Source organism: Triplophysa rosa, linkage group LG1 (genome assembly GCF_024868665.1).
Source record: "Triplophysa rosa linkage group LG1, Trosa_1v2, whole genome shotgun sequence".
In the NCBI taxonomy this organism is placed as follows: Eukaryota; Metazoa; Chordata; class Actinopteri; order Cypriniformes; family Nemacheilidae; genus Triplophysa; species Triplophysa rosa.
In genome coordinates, this window is record NC_079890.1 from 39,863,400 (window position 1) to 39,882,179 (window position 18,780).

Here is an 18,780-nt window from a genome sequence, read left to right on the forward strand (position 1 = left end):
TACAAACTTTTATGTTTTTATTTGATTTGGTTCTTCATCTTTAGAGGCCAACAGTCTGGTCACATGTTTCATTCAAGTTAGTTGTAGGGTCAAGAGACGGCTCTCTTTCCCATGCAGGGTCTCTCTTGTGAAACAGACGACCGTCTGTCTGAACCCTCCATGTGGCTTTGGTGCTCGCTGCCATCCCATGACGCAACAGCTCCTCGTTTATCTGAGCAACAAAAGCAATGTCACATGACTGACGATCATCGTGTTTCTGTACTTGAAACTGTGTGCGTTATATAAACTCACCTGCTGTAAGATGACGGCCTGAATCTCAGCGTCATTCTCGGTGCTTCTGTTTGATTTGACCTCAAACCTCACAATCTGTCTTCTCTGTCCTGTAGAAAAACAAACAAACATTCACGTTGTTCATGAACCAAACTCGAAAGCATATATATATATATTTATATATAAGATACCTTGACTGCAGACAAAAGGAAGCAGCAGAGAGCAAGCGCCGTCTTCAGTTCCACCCTGAGAATCGGCCAATCCGCACGCTTCATTCTCTCTATCTGCGTTAACCGTCTGACAGAAGTGGAAGAGACGGCCGTCCCATCCGACCACATCCAAGAGTCCTGAAACAAGCCGATCCAGGCGTAAAGGTTTTCTGAGATCAAGTTGATGATCTGATCGTGATCGTCAGTGTTGCGTATGGTGGCCAGATCTGTGTAACGTTGTCTACAGTACAGCTGAGCCTCACGCCAGGTCCTCTGCTGATCGGAAACATGGATGAATCGCTTCGTCTCCGCTGTCAACATGAACACACACGTCTTTATATGCAGTATACTTTACATTTCATTGCATGGAAAAGATCGTTAAATATCAAGTCATAGTTCACTCAAAAACAACAATTCTGACATCACCGGCTTCCTCGTTTTTTCTGCAGAACACCAAAGAAGTTATTTTGAAGAATATTGAACCCCATTGACTTCCATTGTATGAAAACGAAAGCACCGAGACATTTCTCAAAATATCTTCTTTTGTTTATCACTGAAGACGGACAGATTAACAAACACGTGAGAGAATAAATGACGAGAGAAGTTTTTTATTTTTTTAATGAACTCTGCTTAACAGTGTCCATCTGTCAGCTCCGGCGTGTGTCTTCATTTGCATCACGTTGTGCTTCAAGAGTTTATTGTGTTCAATCCTGTGTTTGGAAGATGTTCATTGTACTTGATAAATTGTATTTACATCAGAAGGCAAAACCACATTTATAATCAATCGAAGGTGATATTGTACAGAAACGTTTTTCTCATGGCATCATTTTTTATATCCAATATATAATTTTTTTCTAAACTTATTCAAGATACAATCAAACTTTACAAAGCAAAGCTGTTCTTGTTTTTCCTCAATACGAATCGGGTATAAATATCATTTCTCACCGTGATAGCAAACACAGCTCAGATGAGCGTAACAATGAACATCATTCCACAAGATCTTGTTCCTGTCTTTTATCAGCACGCCACACTCCTCGCTGCCTCTAGCATTGTTGGGTTCTCCAGAGTCCCACTCGGTCAATGTTAAGTTCTGGTTCTGGTAAGACCATCGCCAGGTGTTGAAGTCAACGTACAGTCCCAGCCAGACTTTGGATGAGAAGTTACTGGCAGACATCATTTCTCTGAAGTTCTCCCAATCCGTTTCATTGTGAAAAGTAGCCAAGTGCAGATGATTCTGTCGACAGAACGCTTGAGCTTCATCCCAGGTTTTGCTCGTCTGGATCAAAATATACTGACCGTGAAGGCATTGTGAACAGAAGACTCCTACAGAAAGACAAACACACATTACCGGCTTACATTAAAAAAGGCTAAATGTCACTTATAAGAGTATTTCTATACAACTGCTCATTTTTGTTTAGCATTCAAGGGGATCCGAGTTTAAATCCTGACATGCCGAAAAGGTTTCCTTCGGAGGCTGAATTTGTCGCTAGACCCCTTTTACTGGGGCACGTGCTTAATAATATCGATCCTATTTTGACTGGATCATTAATAGCCCCTGTAGATGGACATCAGAATTTGTTTGTGCAAAGCAGGGAAACGGAAGCAGAAAGGAGATGATGAGTTTGAGGGACGCAAGACTTGATAAACACACTACTGTACATCCCCAGTCAGTCAGTCAGGTCTCAGACATCAGAGGAAAATGTCTCATGAAAACCTTTGTCAAGTCTGTAAAATTGCATTGTTGCTTAGAAAAACATTTGTGTTCTGTACTTTCAGAAATGAATTTAATATTTGATTTACTAGCTCTAGTTTATGGAGGACTAAACCTGCAAAAATTATAAATGTATAAATACATAAACGAATAAATGCAATAATATGAAAATAAATAAAGGAATGAATGGTTTGATAAAACAAAATAATTCGTTTTAGCTATTATTGATCCAGATGATCTTATCATCTGGTTGATTTCTGAAGGCAGCATTAAATGTATCCTTTGCTGCCTTTAATGTCCCACAATGCTGTGCGTCTACGTGTGTGAGGAGGGTGATTGGTCGAGCAGGAAAAAGCTCGAAATAATACAATGGCAGCCGAGAAACCGGATGGGGCACATTTAGATAGAAATGCAAGTTTCAGTTTCACTCTCAATAACTTTTGTTGCCATTTCTAGCGAGAAATTAGTATTGTAGTTTCCAAATATGTCATTGGTTGTTGCACATAGGCTCTCTATTTAAAGTCCCAGTGAAATAAAAAATTACAATTCCTGTTTTTTCATGAAATGTTCCAGCATTTATTATCAATAGCTTACCAATGTGGGTCATTGTCTTTTTAAATGTTCCCTCATAATGTTCCCTTAAAATCTGAAAATTTTCTTCCATCCTGTAGTGACTATCCATCTCAAATGTCGTCAGTGAGGCGGCTTGGGCGGGGCATCCATTGACTCCTCCCCTTCAACCGTCAGTCTGCTCCCAATTCCAAATGCAACGGCTGTTTTTAACCGGTAATCGCTACATCCCTATTACGCTGCATATGAAGCCTGTCTGAATCTGATTCTCTGAGCTTCCTTCATGTGATACACGCACACAGCCCATCCATAAAAAAGCTCAAATGAACCCTAAGGATGTGAGGTTTCAAATAAGTTAAACTCTGTAACTCACCAAGCAGAAGTAATGTCTGAAACAGACGGTCTTCCATCTTCATCACCTGTTGAATTCATTTGAATGTGGTTTAGATCTCAAAATCAAGTCTCATAATCACAATGCCTGTCCCAAATAGCAAACCTACATAGAATCAATGTTGATTTTTGGTTAGACCGATGTTGAATCAACATTCACAATTTTGTTTTACGTCGGAAATAAAACATTGATTCAATATCGAAACGGTGTTATCAATACGACGCATCTGATCAGAACCATAACCTTATTTGGAAACTTAATGGGAGGACCGCCGTCACCAGAGTAACCATCTGAGGTAAGAATTATGTTTTGATTTTACATGGTTCTTTATACTAAAATATAAAATATTTGACCAGTATTTTGTTGTTAAAGTTGTAATGTGTTATACTCATGTTACTGTTATTTTTTTTTTCCTATTTTTTTTTTTTTTGCTGTAACGCAGTAGTGTAAGGCATTACTAATCAATTTTCAGTAATATTTTACTCGGTACATGTTCAGTAATGCTTGCGTTACAACAAACCTTTCGCACGCGAGACATTAACAAATCAAAAATCCCGCAAGTAAGTTCTATTTCCTGTTGGTGAATAGACGCTTGTGGTGTCATTCATCTCCCTCTGGCTGGTGGACCTATTTTGTATTGTAACGGCATGATTTCAGCCTCTGAGCTACAGGTCCGAGGCTATTGGCCCCACCCGGTTCGCTGTAAACCCTAGTGCCAGTGTTGCCAGGGTCGTGATTTTCCCGCACAATTGGGCTATTTTGAAAATGCAGTTGCGGGAGGGTTGCGGGTTTTTGGGCTACGTTCATAATGTACTGCGGCCGCCAAAATGTTTATTTATATTTTAAGGATAAATGTTAATTGATGAGATTCTTAATGTGTATTCATACTCAGATGAATACCTGGCAACTCCAGGACCGGGCCGTTCTCAAAAGTGTGGGGAACAAGTGTCTGACAGACAGGCTACAGTACAGCGAGGCACGCGGGAGCTCAGCTCAACCAAAGAGGAAAATATAGCGGTGGTATTAGACAATGCATCCGAATGATGTTTTTACCAATGTGTCGTAAGGTGCATGTCACGTTGCACAATGAAAGAAATCACGCGTGAGTGTTCAACAGTTGATTCTTCCGGATGCCAAATATCACGTTTGAGCAGCTATAAGCAGTCTAGAACAACTACAACATTGACGTGCTTGTACACATTATACATATGCAATAAATTTACCCATGCTTATTTCTTCAGCAAGTTTTTGCATGTCTTACGAAGAGAAAACACGTTTCTCATCCATTTCCGTGCGTGGCCTCGAGTACACATGGGATCTTTTTTAAAGGGACACTCCACCCAAAAACAAAAATTCTGTTATGGATTACTCACCCTCTAGTTGTTCCAAACCTGTATACATTTCTTTGTTCGGTTGAACACAAAAATATTTGGTAGAATGTAAGCAACTGAAAATTCTTTGGCATCATTGACAACCAGAGCAGAAAAAAATATATAATGGTAGTCAAAGGTGACCCAGAATTGTTTGCTTTCCTAAATCCCCCAAAATTTATGTTCAAATGAGTTCAACAGAAGAAAAAATATATACAATACCTAGGAAACAATTCAGATAAGTAAATATAGCAATATAAACGTCTTTTGGCAGATAAAATAATCGGGCTAGTTTTCATTCCTTTTGGGCGGGTTTTGAGGGGTCACTGGGCTGCTTTCAGGAAGCTAGTTAGCAAGATCCCTGTGACCAGCAGCAATGACAAGGTAAGCTAACGTTTACATGATGACTAGCTAGAATTCTATATAATCTAGTTCAGTGATGGGATGGGACTATTTTGTATTCAAATACATTTGAAAAAAAATAATTGTATTTTGTATTTAAATGTGTTTAATCTTAGTATTTTTGTATTTTCAAACTAAAATACTTTTTGCCAATCCACCTCCTTATAAGACTGGATGGGCAGTGTTTCAAATACATCCATTTGAAATACAAAATACTATTATTTTGTAACAGTATTTTGTATTTAAATGCATTTAATCTAGTACTTTTTGTATTTATTTGTGTATTGCCTAGTTAATTCAAGAAATCAGCAGTCTAAAGAGGTTGATTGGCAAAAGGTATTTTATATTTTGAAAATACAAAAATACAAAGACTTATTTTAGAATGTTAAGTTCTACTTCTGTAGTTATTTTGGAGAAAGTAACTCAAAAGCAATACAGGAGTCATGTAACGTATTACAATTCTGAGACAGTAATATTGTAAGGTAAGGGATTACTTTTAAATAACAGTAACAAGTAATCTGTAATGTGTTACAGTTTGGAAGTAACTTGCACAACACTGGTTATACTGTTTAGGTTTTGAAACTTTCTTGCATTATGAACATGTAATTTATCGTCGTGTTAGCACAAGGCCTGTTTGAGGTGAGTTGCGCTAAACACAAAGGTAAATGTTAAAGCTGTTTTAGTTGTTTAAAACGGCCACATGCTGCATCGATCAAGTTTTAAACATTGTAATTGTTGAAATTTTAAGATAGGCGTGTGGTTATTTAAATTGGAAATAAAACCACAAAACTGTTTGTTCGAGCGAGGATGCAATGGTGTTTGACAGTAAAAAGCAAACAATTAATAAATGGTATCTTGTTTCTTTTAACAAAGCCTGTACAGCAATCATTGTTAGTTTCCTAACTTTAGATCGGTATTTCGGTCAGCATCATCATTGTGTGGAAGTACAGATAAAACACACCTGAACAAGCGAAATGATTTCTGCCTTCTGCTTCAGCGCTGCTCCTGTGACACGAGCATGAGCTGCTCACATGTAAATGCTCTAATCTTTTAACATGGCCACTGAAAAAATACGTGACTATTGGATGTCAAACTATTCAAACTATTGGAAGCTTTTGTATGTTACCAGATGTCCCATGTGTGTATGGCGATGTCATCAACGAGTAGTTGCTCAGTTTGGTTCCATACACTGATTAGATTTTTCTTTAGGTGGTTGTCACAGAAAATGTTGCATTGTTACAGTTATGTGACTCTTCTGACAGTTTGTGACTGGATTTGTAACGGGTATGAGTTGTTTTGACTTTTATTGCAGGTCTTTTGTTTTTCTGTGAGACCCAGTTGAAGATATCAAGAGATCAGAAGTTGGCCTACAGTACACCACAGTGACTTCACTGCTGTTCCCTAAATGACTGACTACTACCATGTTACTAAGTAAAACTAAGCACCTGTGACTAGGGATGGGAATCGCAGGGTACCTCCCGATACGATTCGATACTCGATACAGGGCTCACGATACCGATAATATCACAATGCGCCGATTCTGCGATAATCGATATATCGCTTGGCAATTCTATAACAATACATCACAACATCTGTAAATGAAGGGAAAAAAGGATCTATTAGATGAGCATTTTTAGTGTGTTGCGACTCTCTGTCTTTAGGTTTGTTTATTCTTGCGCTTGTCTTTGGACTATGAGTCTCTGGTGACTCCACGCGTCTCCCAAAACGGGGGTTTGCGGCGCGTCACGACAAAGTGCTCACGCTATGAGGATCATCGCGCATTTCAATGCAAGTTTCGCCTCGGCTCGCCTAAAGTTGAACTTTATAAAAACTATTAAAGCTTTACAAAACAATCTGACTTCTGAAATACGTGAGAATGAGCTTTTTTAATATGCACGCGCAGATCCCTGCACCCCTGCACGAGCACTGTGGGTGAGAGAGAAAGCGCCGGACTGGAGCGAATCACGAAACTACAGACTGAAAGAAGGTGAAAAGAGTATTCCCAACTTGCAGAGCGCTGAGTTAACCACGTCTACTTATTTACATTCACTACGAAATCCAAAGTGCGCCCAAACTTTTGATTTAAAAGAAGCTGGCGCATCTCTAATTTGTTGTTGGTCCGCCATTATGCTCGTATTTCTTCTCCGCTGTGAATTACATTTTCCGTTCATCTGACCATCCGTAATCTGGGAGCATCACCACAAGAAATATGTGGGTACTGCCGTTCTGGTGAGCACAGTGTAGGTATGAATTTAGATCTTTTGCATTTGAAAAAAAATCGATACTTTGTGCCCGAGTATCGATAACGTCTCGCGGGGCTGAAATGTCACGATAAATCGCCATATCGATTTTTTCCCCCACCCCTACCTGTGACAGTTTGTGGAGTTTGTAGTTGTAACGGGGGTATAATGTGAAGCCTTTTATTCAGATGTGCATTATTATTAAACAGGTTGTCTTTAACAGGGAGACAGTAAGTTTTGGAATTTTTATGTTAATCTCCAACTCTGACAGGTCTTTGACTTGAACTGGTGCTGGTCCTTCAAGGTCACCTAAATAAATATTTTCTGTGTGTTTGTTTTTGTGGAACGAAAAGGAGAGTCACATAGTCCCGTTTGGTTAGTTTATTTTATAGTAAAAAAGCAATACTAATAGTGAATTATGTCTGAGGCTGTCAGTCTCTTAACGTCCTGCCTTACGTCCCTGAATATACTAGACATACACAGTTGGTACAAAATGACCAGTATTATTCTTGATAAAATATTGCACTTAATTTGTAAATTTAGACTATTTATAGTAGCCTATTGACTTTTATACCTCTGTGTGTATTTGAGAGTAAATTTATATTAGTCTTGCGTAGAAGGTTTGTATGCTCTAAATATGTATTTGTAAATGTATATTTTGTATAATTAATAATAAGCAATGTAACAGAATGTGATGTTTAGTAAATTATTACCCAGCAAACACAGAACATTCCCCTAACGTTAGTTTTCGGTTCTTCCAAGAACGTTCTTTTCGGGGGGGGGGGTTGCAACCAGAAAATAACGCTCCCAGAACGTTAGTTTCTGGTTCCCAGAGAGTTTTTTAAGGTTTGTTTTTGGTTATCTTTACGGAAATAAAATGTTAGTTTCATGGTTTTTATAACGTTAGGGTAACGTTCCCAAAACATTCTGGGAACCAGAAACTAACGTTTTATTAACGTAAAGAAAACTTTCCTGGAGAACCAAAAATGAACCTTAGAAAACAACATTCTGGGAACCAAAAATGAACGTTAGGGGAACATTCTGGGAACCAAAAATTGTTAGCTGGGTACATAAACAAGCTTATTTATCTATTAGTTTTAAAGGAACAATACAGGGTTTTTAGGAGGATCTAGTGACAGAAATGCAATATAATATACAAAACTATTTCTTCAGAGATGTATAAAGACCTTACGTAATGAACCATTAATTTTGTAATACCTTAGAATAAGATGTTTATATCTACATACAGAGCGGGCCTACATACATTGAATTCACCGCCATGTTTTGCGTTTTCTCTTCCTTTCCACTGCGGTATCGTGGTATCTCCATAGACATCTCTGAGTATCTCCGCTAAAAGCCTCAGTACCGCGGGTCCTAACGCGTCTCTGCTGGAAAGTCTTTATAATATTAACACAGGTCCTAGCTCCTGCCTGACTTTTATCCTTCTTTTTAAACTTAAAATCCACAGAACGTTTATTTTATGTAATACATAAGTCATGGCTCTTTCTACAGTCCTTCTAATGCCCGCATGATCTCTTCCCTGCGTCAACACATCTTTTGTACTGTGGTGGCCACCGTCGTGTTTGGACTGAGCGATTCGTAGCAAATCTATAATACAACGCTAGTGGCCGCTGTTAATCAAGAACTGCGCCTTTAAGTATTTTGTGGTGTTAATGTTTATTATGTTAATTGTTAGTAATTTCACCGAGCTGAAATCAACATTGATTCATTGTTGTGTAAGCAAACCAATTGCGTCAATTTCGTGTTGAATATGTGTTGATCTCTAACGTCGTTTCACCCAACTGAAATCAACATCGATTCAATGTTAGATAAGTCAACCAATTGCGTCGATTTTCGGTTAGTTTTGAATGGCGTGACTGACATTGATTCAACATTACCCCGATGAGCAAAACGATGCCGGATCAACATCGGAGATCAACGTCGTTTCGATATCGTGAGAGATGTCGATTCTACGTTGGTTTGCTATCTGGGGTGTGTTCACAGATGTTATTTATTTTACACTGATGTGAACACAGAAAAAACATCAACACATGATCAAATGTTTTAGAATAAATACAGGATTTAAGTCGATTTTTTCTTCAGACCCAAGTCTTAATACACAGGAAACTATAATTCTATTGATTTTTTGTATACTTTAATTATTAAATGTACTACAAAATCATCTGTAACTGTGAAGTCAACTTACCAGTAATGTTGGTGAAAACTGAAGAGCCATGAGGATGTTGGATTTCTTCTTTCTATAAATGAAGTTAAGAGAGAGTTAAGAGTTGTCTATTTTGCACAACCTTCTATGCAAAGCACTCTTCCTGTTGGAATAACCTGAAGTCACGGATGGAGTGATGCCATCAGCCTGTCGCCACAGATCTTTTATTCAAAATGATGTTCTTTATGCAAACACAACCAAAAACCCATGAACATGTGCAGCGTCTACAGAGGAGCTCTCAGAGGGGAGAAGAAACGTCCTGTAGCTCAACTGCTAGAACATTGTGCTAGCGATGCAAAGGTTGTGCGTTTCTCGTTTCATGATTCTGGTTAAATTGAGAATCACGATTCTTTTGTTTCAAATAGAAATAGCGATTTTCTTACGATTCTGAATGACGACTAAACATTCAAAGCCAGTAAAAATTATATTTCTTGATATCAAGAATAGAATTTCTACTAGTAACAATTGCTATTTTTGATATCAGTAATTACATTTTCATTAGTAAAATTGTGAATTACAATGACGTCATCACTCGCAGAAATGTGTATTCTTGATATCAAAAATTGAATTTCAACTAGTAACAAACGTAATTCTTGATATCTGTAATTGCATTTTTACTAGTTAAATATCACAATAGGCTGCCATTCAAATTCAATTTCAGATATCAATAATTCATTTCTTAAATGTTAAAAATCTTATTTCAGATATCAGAAATGCAATTCTTACTATTTTTGATATCAAAATGTAACTCGTTGCTAGTAAAAATGCCAATTTTGATATCAAGAATTCAATTTTTACTAGTTGAAATGCTCATTCTTGATATCTGTAAATGAATTTTAACATGTTGCATTTGGTATTTCTGATATCAGGAAATATATTTCAGATATCAATAAATCTGAGAGTAATTGTAGATATCTAAAATGGCTTTCTTACTAGTAACAATCACATTGTTGATATCAAGAATTAACATTGTCACTAGTCAAAATGTAATTATTGATATCAGAAATTGGCATTTTTACATGTAGTAATTCAATTGTTGATATCAATAATAGACATTACCACTAGTAACCACACAATTGTTGATATCATAAATTATGTTTTTACTAGTAAGAATTGCATTTCTGATATCTGAAATAAGATTTTTAACATGTAAGAAATGAATTATTGATATCTGAAATTGAATTTGAATGGCAGCCTATTGTGATATTTAACTAGTAAAAATGCAATTACAGATATCAAGAACGACGTTTTTTACTAGTTGAAATTCAATTTTTGATATCATGAATGTACATTTCTGCGAGTGATGACGTCATTGTTGATATCAAGAATTCACATTTTTACTAGTGAAAATGTAATTTCTGATATCAAAAACAGCAATTGTTACTAGTAAAAATTGAATTGTTGACATCAAAAATTCATATCCTGAGAATGATTAAAAGCTAATTCGGCTTGCCATACATGTGCGTTAATATGTTCAGCTGCGGAAAGCTGTTTGTTTTGCTAATGAACAGTGGCGAACAAACGTCTCAAATCATTCGTCATTAGGCTGAAAAATCTGTCACAGCATACTAGTTATGCACTCACGTTGTGTGTGTAACGTTTTAACTTGTCAATGACAAGCGCTAAAATCCACTTAATTCCGCTGAGATCTGCAGGTGCGCATTCCGTGGATTTTATGCGAGCATACACGCACAACGTGAGCGCGGTTTGCTGTGACAGATTGTTTAGTCTCCGGACGAATGATTTGAGACGTTTAAGACGAAACTAACCGCAGATGAAACATAGTTTAGCTAAACCATTGCCATGGCATTACTACACGTGTGTTGTGTTGACACGCCGGACAGAAGGGGGTGGGGTTCGCTGTAACTCATTCTCATTTAAAGAGACATGCACCAAATGGGTTGCTGTGAGCATAACTGTTTTTGACGAGGCAAGAAGGGTTTTGTTTACACAGCCATTGAGTGTTTTTAAGCAGAATATGTTCCAGACATTTCATGAAGACCCTAAATAAATTATGCCAACTTGTTGAAAGTGCTCATTTTATAAGTCCTTTAAAACAAATACCATACTTGGTTTAATTTTTTTATTAAGTTTTACATCAAATGCAAAAGTTAAACTTCCTGAAAAGTATTAATGCATTGAAGTATCTTCATGTGTGTGTGTGTGTGTGTGTGTGTGTGTTCATGTTTGTATATCCCGGTGGGGACCTAAACCTGAATGCACACCAACACATGGGGACTCGTGTCACCGTGGGGACCAAAATTGAGGTCCTCATGGGCACAAAAGCTAATAAATTGTACAGAACAATATTTTTTACAAATCTAAAAATGCAAAAAGTGTTCTATGATCTTTAGGTTTAGGGATAGGGTTAGGGATAGGGGATAGAATATACAGTTTGTACAGTATAAAAACATTACGCCTATGGACTGTCCCCACGGGGATAGTCAACCAAAGTGTGTGTGTGTGTGTGTGTGTGTGTGTGTGTGTGTGTGTGTGTGTGTGTGTGTGTGTGTGTGTGTGTGTGTGTGTGTGTGTGTGTGTGTGTGCGTGTGTGTGCGTGTTGTGTGTGCGTCACTATTAACTCACCTATAAACAGTTTAAAATAACCTGAAAACACGAAATGTTGGGCAACTTGATGAAAAGCTCTTATACCGCAGCTTCTCTATTAGCAGGGCTCTCAAGTTTTATCAAAAGTTTGGAGTGAGAAGTGAGATTACATCAGTTAGGGTAGGAGTCACTCAAATATTTACCTATAATTGCCCAGCACAAATAAAAATTATAACAATTGCTAAATCTAATAAAGGACATATAAGTAGTTTTATATATTTTAAAATTATTTATCAAAAATAAATTTGCCCCTTTAAAAAGTGAACTGCATTTCCTTTAACAGGTTCTTAGGTGGTCGAAGCCAGGGACTGTGGATGTTAGCCTGCTGGTTAGCGTGATTGATTTATCATCGCTGACTGAATCATTTGACGGTTCGAGGCCCTCTCAGACCACCGGCCAGTTTTTACGTTGTTGGTCTTCTGTTTATCTGTATCGCTGGGTAGTTTTTAGATTTATATTTCAGTGCTTAATGCGTGGTCAGTAAAAAAAGAAAGTGTGGATTGAGAGATGTTTTTTATCAACTGTATCAATATTCAGTTAACGACTTGCACTTGATTTTTGCTGCTGACCTCGCTTTTACTAGGAGTGATTTCTGGTGTTGCAGATTAGCTTATACAATATTTCAACCGATTGCTTTCTGCTTTCCACGTAAGCAATACGCTGTATGTAATAAGCAGGATACATACAATGGGATTGGTTGGCCTATATACAATTGCTGACCACGTTGTGTAACCTTAAATTACCAAAGAGAAGTCGTTTCTTCAGAAAGCAAGCAATGATTTGTTTAATGTTAGCAAACACTGCCCACATAATAAAATCCTGTAAAATGATCAGTGGTAAATTGGTCTGGTCTGGCTCGGTTCATCAGTGATTGGTTGACAAAGTTCAAATTTACTGGCTTTGGAAATCATCAGGAGGGGCTCATTATACAACAGACAAAACGCCGTAAATAACGCGCGCTCTGTGCAACCAAAACAGTGTTTTTACCCCATCATATGGCAAGACAGCAGCGCAAAAGGTGGCGCTTTTCGGGCACCTTAAAACTAGGGATGCACCGAAATGAAAATTCTTGCCTGAAGCCGAACATGATGTGAAACACTTGGCCTAAGGCCGAATAATACCGAACACCGAACATGTTTTTTTGCATTTCTTCTATTTATTAAGCTATTTTTTTCACTATTGCATAAACTGAATTAGCTAGTGAGAATGGGGAAACTCACATCCAGCACCCGCACAATCAGCACTGGCGCCCCCCAGGGGTGCGTTCTCTCCCCACTGCTCTTCTCCCTGTACACAAATGACTGCACTGCCCAGGACCCTTCTGTCAGACTTCTGAAGTTCACAGACGACACCACACTCATTGGCCTCATCCAGGATGGTGATGAGTCTGCGTACAGACAGGAGGCTGAGCAGCTGGCTGTCTGGTGCAGTCATAACAACTTGGAGCTGAACACGCTTAAAACAGTGGAGACGATTGTGGACTTCAGGAGAAACCCCCCTGCACTCCCCCCTCTCACCATCATGAACAGCACTGTGGCAGCAGTGGAGTCATTCAGGTTCCTGGGCACCACCATCTCTCAGAACCTGAAGTGGGACAATCACATTGGCTCCATTGCTAAAAAAGCCCAGCAAAGGTTGTACTTCTTACATCAGCTGAAGAAGTTCAACCTACCACAAACTCTATTAAAACAGTTTTACTCAGCTGTCATAGAGTCTGTCCTCTGCACATCCATCACTGTCTGGTTTGGCTCAGCCACAAAGTCAGACATCAGAAGACTACAGAGGACGGTTCGGACTGCTGAGAAGATCATTGGTGCTCCCCTGCCCACCCTCCAAGAACTGTATACATCCAGAGTGAGGAAAAGGGCTCAGAACATCACCCTGGACCTCTCACATCCAAGCCATCATCTCTTCACAGTGCTACAGAGCACTGAGCACCAGAACAACCAGACACAAAAACAGCTTCTTCCCTCAGGCCATCTACCTCTTCAACAGTTAAATGTTTTTACACACCGTGCAATTAATAACTCTGTGCAATAATAATTAAGTGCAATATTAATGATATCCTCCAGATAATACACTATCTATTTTTATACAACTTTTTCTGTCAATTATATTTCATTCATTCTGCTGTATATAGCACATACCTTGTACTACAATAGTCTATTCTTATTTTTTACTTGTACATATTTACATACACACATAGCTTTACTCTCTATATCTTTATCTTATGTTTATTGTATTGTATTTCTTAATTGTTTATACCCATAGGCCCTTATTTAAATCATTGTGTAGTGTATTCTATTGTGTTATGGTCTCTGTGTACTGTTGGTGCTGTTTCTGTGTTCTGGATGCTCCTGTCACCAAAACAAATTCCTTGTATGTGCAAACATACTTGACAATAAAGCTCTTTCTGATTCTGAATAGTCAAAATGTGCTTTTTATAATTTCTCTTGCTTTTCAATAAAATACAATGCAACTTAATATAAAATTGAGCAAAACAAAGTAAATTCAAACAAAAAATTGAGCCCTCTCCCTTCATGAATAGCCTATATTAATTAGGCCTTTAACTGACTGCTAAAAGAATGTGATGTAAGTTACTCTGTACCTCTACAACAAAACACTTCATTACAAAGTGTCATTCCACATTAGGCCTATACGATAAAAAAAAGAATAAACTAAAACTGATGGATTATTATAGGCTACATTCAGGGCTTGACATTAAGCATTGTCATGTGGTTGTCCTTCGGACAAGTAAATTTGACATTCACTTGTCCGAGTACAAAAATGACTTGTCCAAAGATAAAAAATATATATTTCTTTTGAATTATAATATAATATAATCAATATAATTGTTTCGGATTTAGATTGGTCAAGTTTGCTTCTAAGCATTTTAACTAGTGTCCGCTACTCTCCGTGACTGCTATAAAACAAAGGCAAGCAGTAATTATTATTAGTGTTAAGACTGTAAGTTAACTTTTTTTGCACATAGCACTGGTGCTAGAGAGGTTTAAAGTTTGGTAGCACAGGCAGAAATGTGCAAGTGTAGTTCAACATGAATAGGCAGATGACTGACAAAAGACATTAATGTTACATACAGATGGATAAATTAGGGCCGTATCATTTTTAGATTACCTAAATTTGTTTTAATATTTCTAAGTTCTGTGTTTTTCCTTTTTAACTATACAATAGTGGTATATTAGTCCACATAAATTAGTAGTAAACTGGTAAACTGCAGTAAAATTCTTACTATATTGTTTTAGAACTTTACTATAGTATACAGTGTTTATCAATTTACTACAAGGGCACTTCAATTTTCTATAGTGCACTACAGTATTTTTTGTCTGAGTTTTCAATTTAAGGGGACTTTTATTTTGACGGGTCTTTGGTAAGACGCTTGTTTGCAGATAGCTTCACTCAAACACTAAAACACTCGTAAAATAAACTCTCAGAGCAACTCAGGAGATGAAGTTCATGTGTTCGTATCCTCATACAGTGCAGCACAGATAAATCCTCGACCATCACTCGTGTTGTATGTTAAACTGCACATAGTTCACTCAGACACGCAGAACAGCCAGATGACATTTAAATAACAGGATTCCGCGTCCGCGTGGACTCAGTGCGCATTGATTATAGTCACACACAAACAAGCACAACCACGACAAACACGCAGCTCTGTCTAATGCATATATTCTTATTATTCTACATATATGTCGCACTATTCTTTTTTTCAAGTTACTTGTCCGGTCGGGCAAGTAAAATTCTCTCTCACTTGCCCATACAAAACATTCACTTGTCCCGGACAAGCGTTAATGTCGAGCCCTGCTACATTGCAAAATGATTTGAGAAAAAAAACCATCCAATGCAAGCAATTCTGACTTATGCTGACTGACAACCATTTCAGTTCACGTCTCTCCTCCAAACTCCGCCCACAAAAGATGACCGTTCTCTCAGAAGGTGCACCGAACATACTTTGACAAATTGTTTAGTTCAGGGAACTGTGTGCATGCGACCACTGTATGATGTCAAAGGATGTCGCGAGCGGCGGGGCTACTGTCAGACCACCCGCTTCCGTCTGAAGTAAAGTTACCGACCGGTAAACACGCTTTCATTCGGACATTTACTTCCGTGCGGCAAGTCCCGTGCTGTGTCTTTCTCTGACACTTTAAAATGCTCCACGCACACACACTGCAAGAATGTTTGCGGCGGGAATAAAACGCATGCGTGTTTCTCTCTCTCTCTCTGCGCTGGTTGCTGCTTGATCGTATCACCAGTCATGTTCGGTAAAATTTATTCAGCCACTTCACACATTCGGCCGAACTTGCGTTTTTTGCTATTTTCGGCCGAACATTTTCGGTGGCCGAACATTCGGTGCATCCCTACTTAAAACGCCATTAAATACAGCGTTATGGACGGCTTTACGGCGTTTGGAATTGCGACACCGTATTTTGCGGCGTAAATACTGTTTAAAACGCCGTCAAAAACGGCGTTCGGATATAAACGTGTTTAATCTATGGTGTAATTGTGACACCATCGGCTTGCCATAGCTTTAATCCTAGTAGGCCTACTTCAGTGATCATTTGACACATAAATAATGATAGTGTGTGGTTGAAAAGACTGTTTGTGACGCCGTTTCATCTAATGCATTGCATTCTCTGCTTCAGCAGCTGCACCAACACAGATTTTAGCGTTGTGATTTTAGTCGGAGGAGTGTTAGACACAGGAGAATCATTGATTTTTATTAATGAAATCATGTGGGTGTTTGAATCCAGATCTTTTGGTGGTTAATCATGCAGCTCTAATTGTAAGTATTTTTTAATTAAAGTAGGGCTGTCACGATAAATATCACGTGATTTATGCACAGCTTTTGAGTGCAGTACGGTAAAATGCTGCTGCATCCGAAAGCCAGAGGGCGCTCTTGTGCGGAAACTCCAAATACGCACTGCAGAAGAAGACCATAACACCCTCTAGAATCTAGGAAATGTCTATGGACATGTTTTCATCACTGATCCTCAAGCCTCCTCAGGTATTTTTATGATTATAGGTTGGGGTTTGGTGTGGGTTTAGGTCTTATTTATAAAAATGTTGTCCTTAGGTCAACAAAATAAGTTGCCCTGAGGACAACAACCACCGCAAAATCAGGTCGAGCGTTCATGACACCTCGGAATTAGGATATTTCCCACCTCAAGCCCAGAAATGAGGGGATAAAAAATGTCACATAAAAAAGTATTTTAAAACGTAAAAACATTAAAGGTACTAATAATTTACTACCAATAAAACGTTTAAACTATTTCGTAACATTAAAAGAACGCCGTTCCTGAAACAAGTTCCGAGTTGAGGTGGGAAATATACTACATACGAGGTGTCTGGAACGCAGCATTAAAAGTATTTGTCCTTCGTGGCGTTAAGCGAAACAGTAATACAAGTATTGTGTTGCTATGGCAACACATTTTGCTCTCACACCTGTCAAACTAATGAAAACCATTTCTACGTGTTTTGGAGATTTGGTCAGTTTCTACCGTGAACGACACATAAATCTGCGCGTGCTTTAGCAGAAGGGTTAAATGTGCCTATTATTTCCTGCCTCGCTCGCACAGTACTGCTTTACAATGACTAAACAAATAAATGTGATGATGATGATCTGTTTACTGAGATAATACAGCTTACAAAAAAAGCTTAAAAACCACTTACATTTAAACGCCACATCTCAGAATGTGCAGCCGCTGCCATGTTTGTTCACCACGACGCAAAGAATTGTGGGTTGTCTATAGCACCAAAACACACACCTCATCTCGTGTGAAAGAAGGTCGAATTTAAAGGGTGTCCCCGAACTGTGTCTGAATTCGCCCCCTATCTCCTATAAAGTGCACTACATCGGGTGTCCGCCATTTTGTAGTGTTGACCTAATTCATGAAGGTCGAGGGAGGGAGGTAGTGAGGGAGTGTGTGACTGAGGGATGGAGGGAGGTGGTGAACAAGGAACAAATGTATAAATAAATAAATTGAATGTATTCAGAAAATTCTGTGTGTTTCTTAAATACAGACATTTGTTAAAGTATGCTAAAACATATAGAGCATAACATAAATAAAACACACACTTTACTAAATGGTGTCTTGTTAACTATTACGTTTAATTTCATTTAATTTTTCAATTTCAATTATTTAATTGGGGTAACAATTTGTGCCACATATTAACCTTTACATATTTTGCCAAATAAACTTTTAGTTTTACTATATATAAAAAAACATTTTTTATAAATAAAAATCTATTTCTCACTCCTGACACAACATTTTGGTAACACTTTACAATAAGGTGCTATTCGTTAACAATGAGTTAATGCATTAGCTAACGCGAAGTAACAATGAACAATACTTCTACTCCATTTATTTATATTAATTCATGTTAATTTCAGCATTAATACATTATTAAAATCAAACGTTGTCACTGTTAACATTAGGTAATGCACCATGAAATGTGTTGACATGAACCAACATGAACAAGGATTAATAAATGCTGAAAAACTCAATTGTTCATGGTCAGCTAATGCATTTACTGATGTTGACTAACAGCATCTTATTGTAAAGAGTTACCAACATTTTGTCATATTGTATTTTCATTGGTATTAAAAAATAAAATAAAATAGCAACATAAAAAATAATAGAAAAAACAATTTTACATTTACATTTAGTCATTTAGCAGACGCTTAATATCCAAAGAGTTCAGGGAGCAATATGCGATATGTCATACAGGAGCAATAATACAATACATTTTCCGCTCTAAACAGGA

General features: G+C 37.8%; 1 protein-coding gene across 1 annotated transcript; it reads right to left on the reverse strand.

Moving 5' to 3' along the window:
• Window positions 1–10: 10 nt before the first annotated feature.
• Window positions 11–17,899, reverse strand: LOC130556628 (C-type lectin lectoxin-Lio2-like). The gene is made up of 7 exons (XM_057337851.1): window positions 17,686–17,899; window positions 9,370–9,421; window positions 3,134–3,179; window positions 1,425–1,802; window positions 462–790; window positions 292–380; window positions 11–211 (listed from the first exon to the last, which is right to left on the reverse strand). The coding sequence occupies exons 2-6, from the start codon at window positions 9,397–9,399 to the stop codon at window positions 360–362; spliced, it is 804 nt and encodes a 267-aa protein (XP_057193834.1). The 5' UTR covers window positions 9,400–9,421; window positions 17,686–17,899; the 3' UTR covers window positions 11–211; window positions 292–359.
• Between the last annotated feature and the right edge of the window lie 881 nt (window positions 17,900–18,780).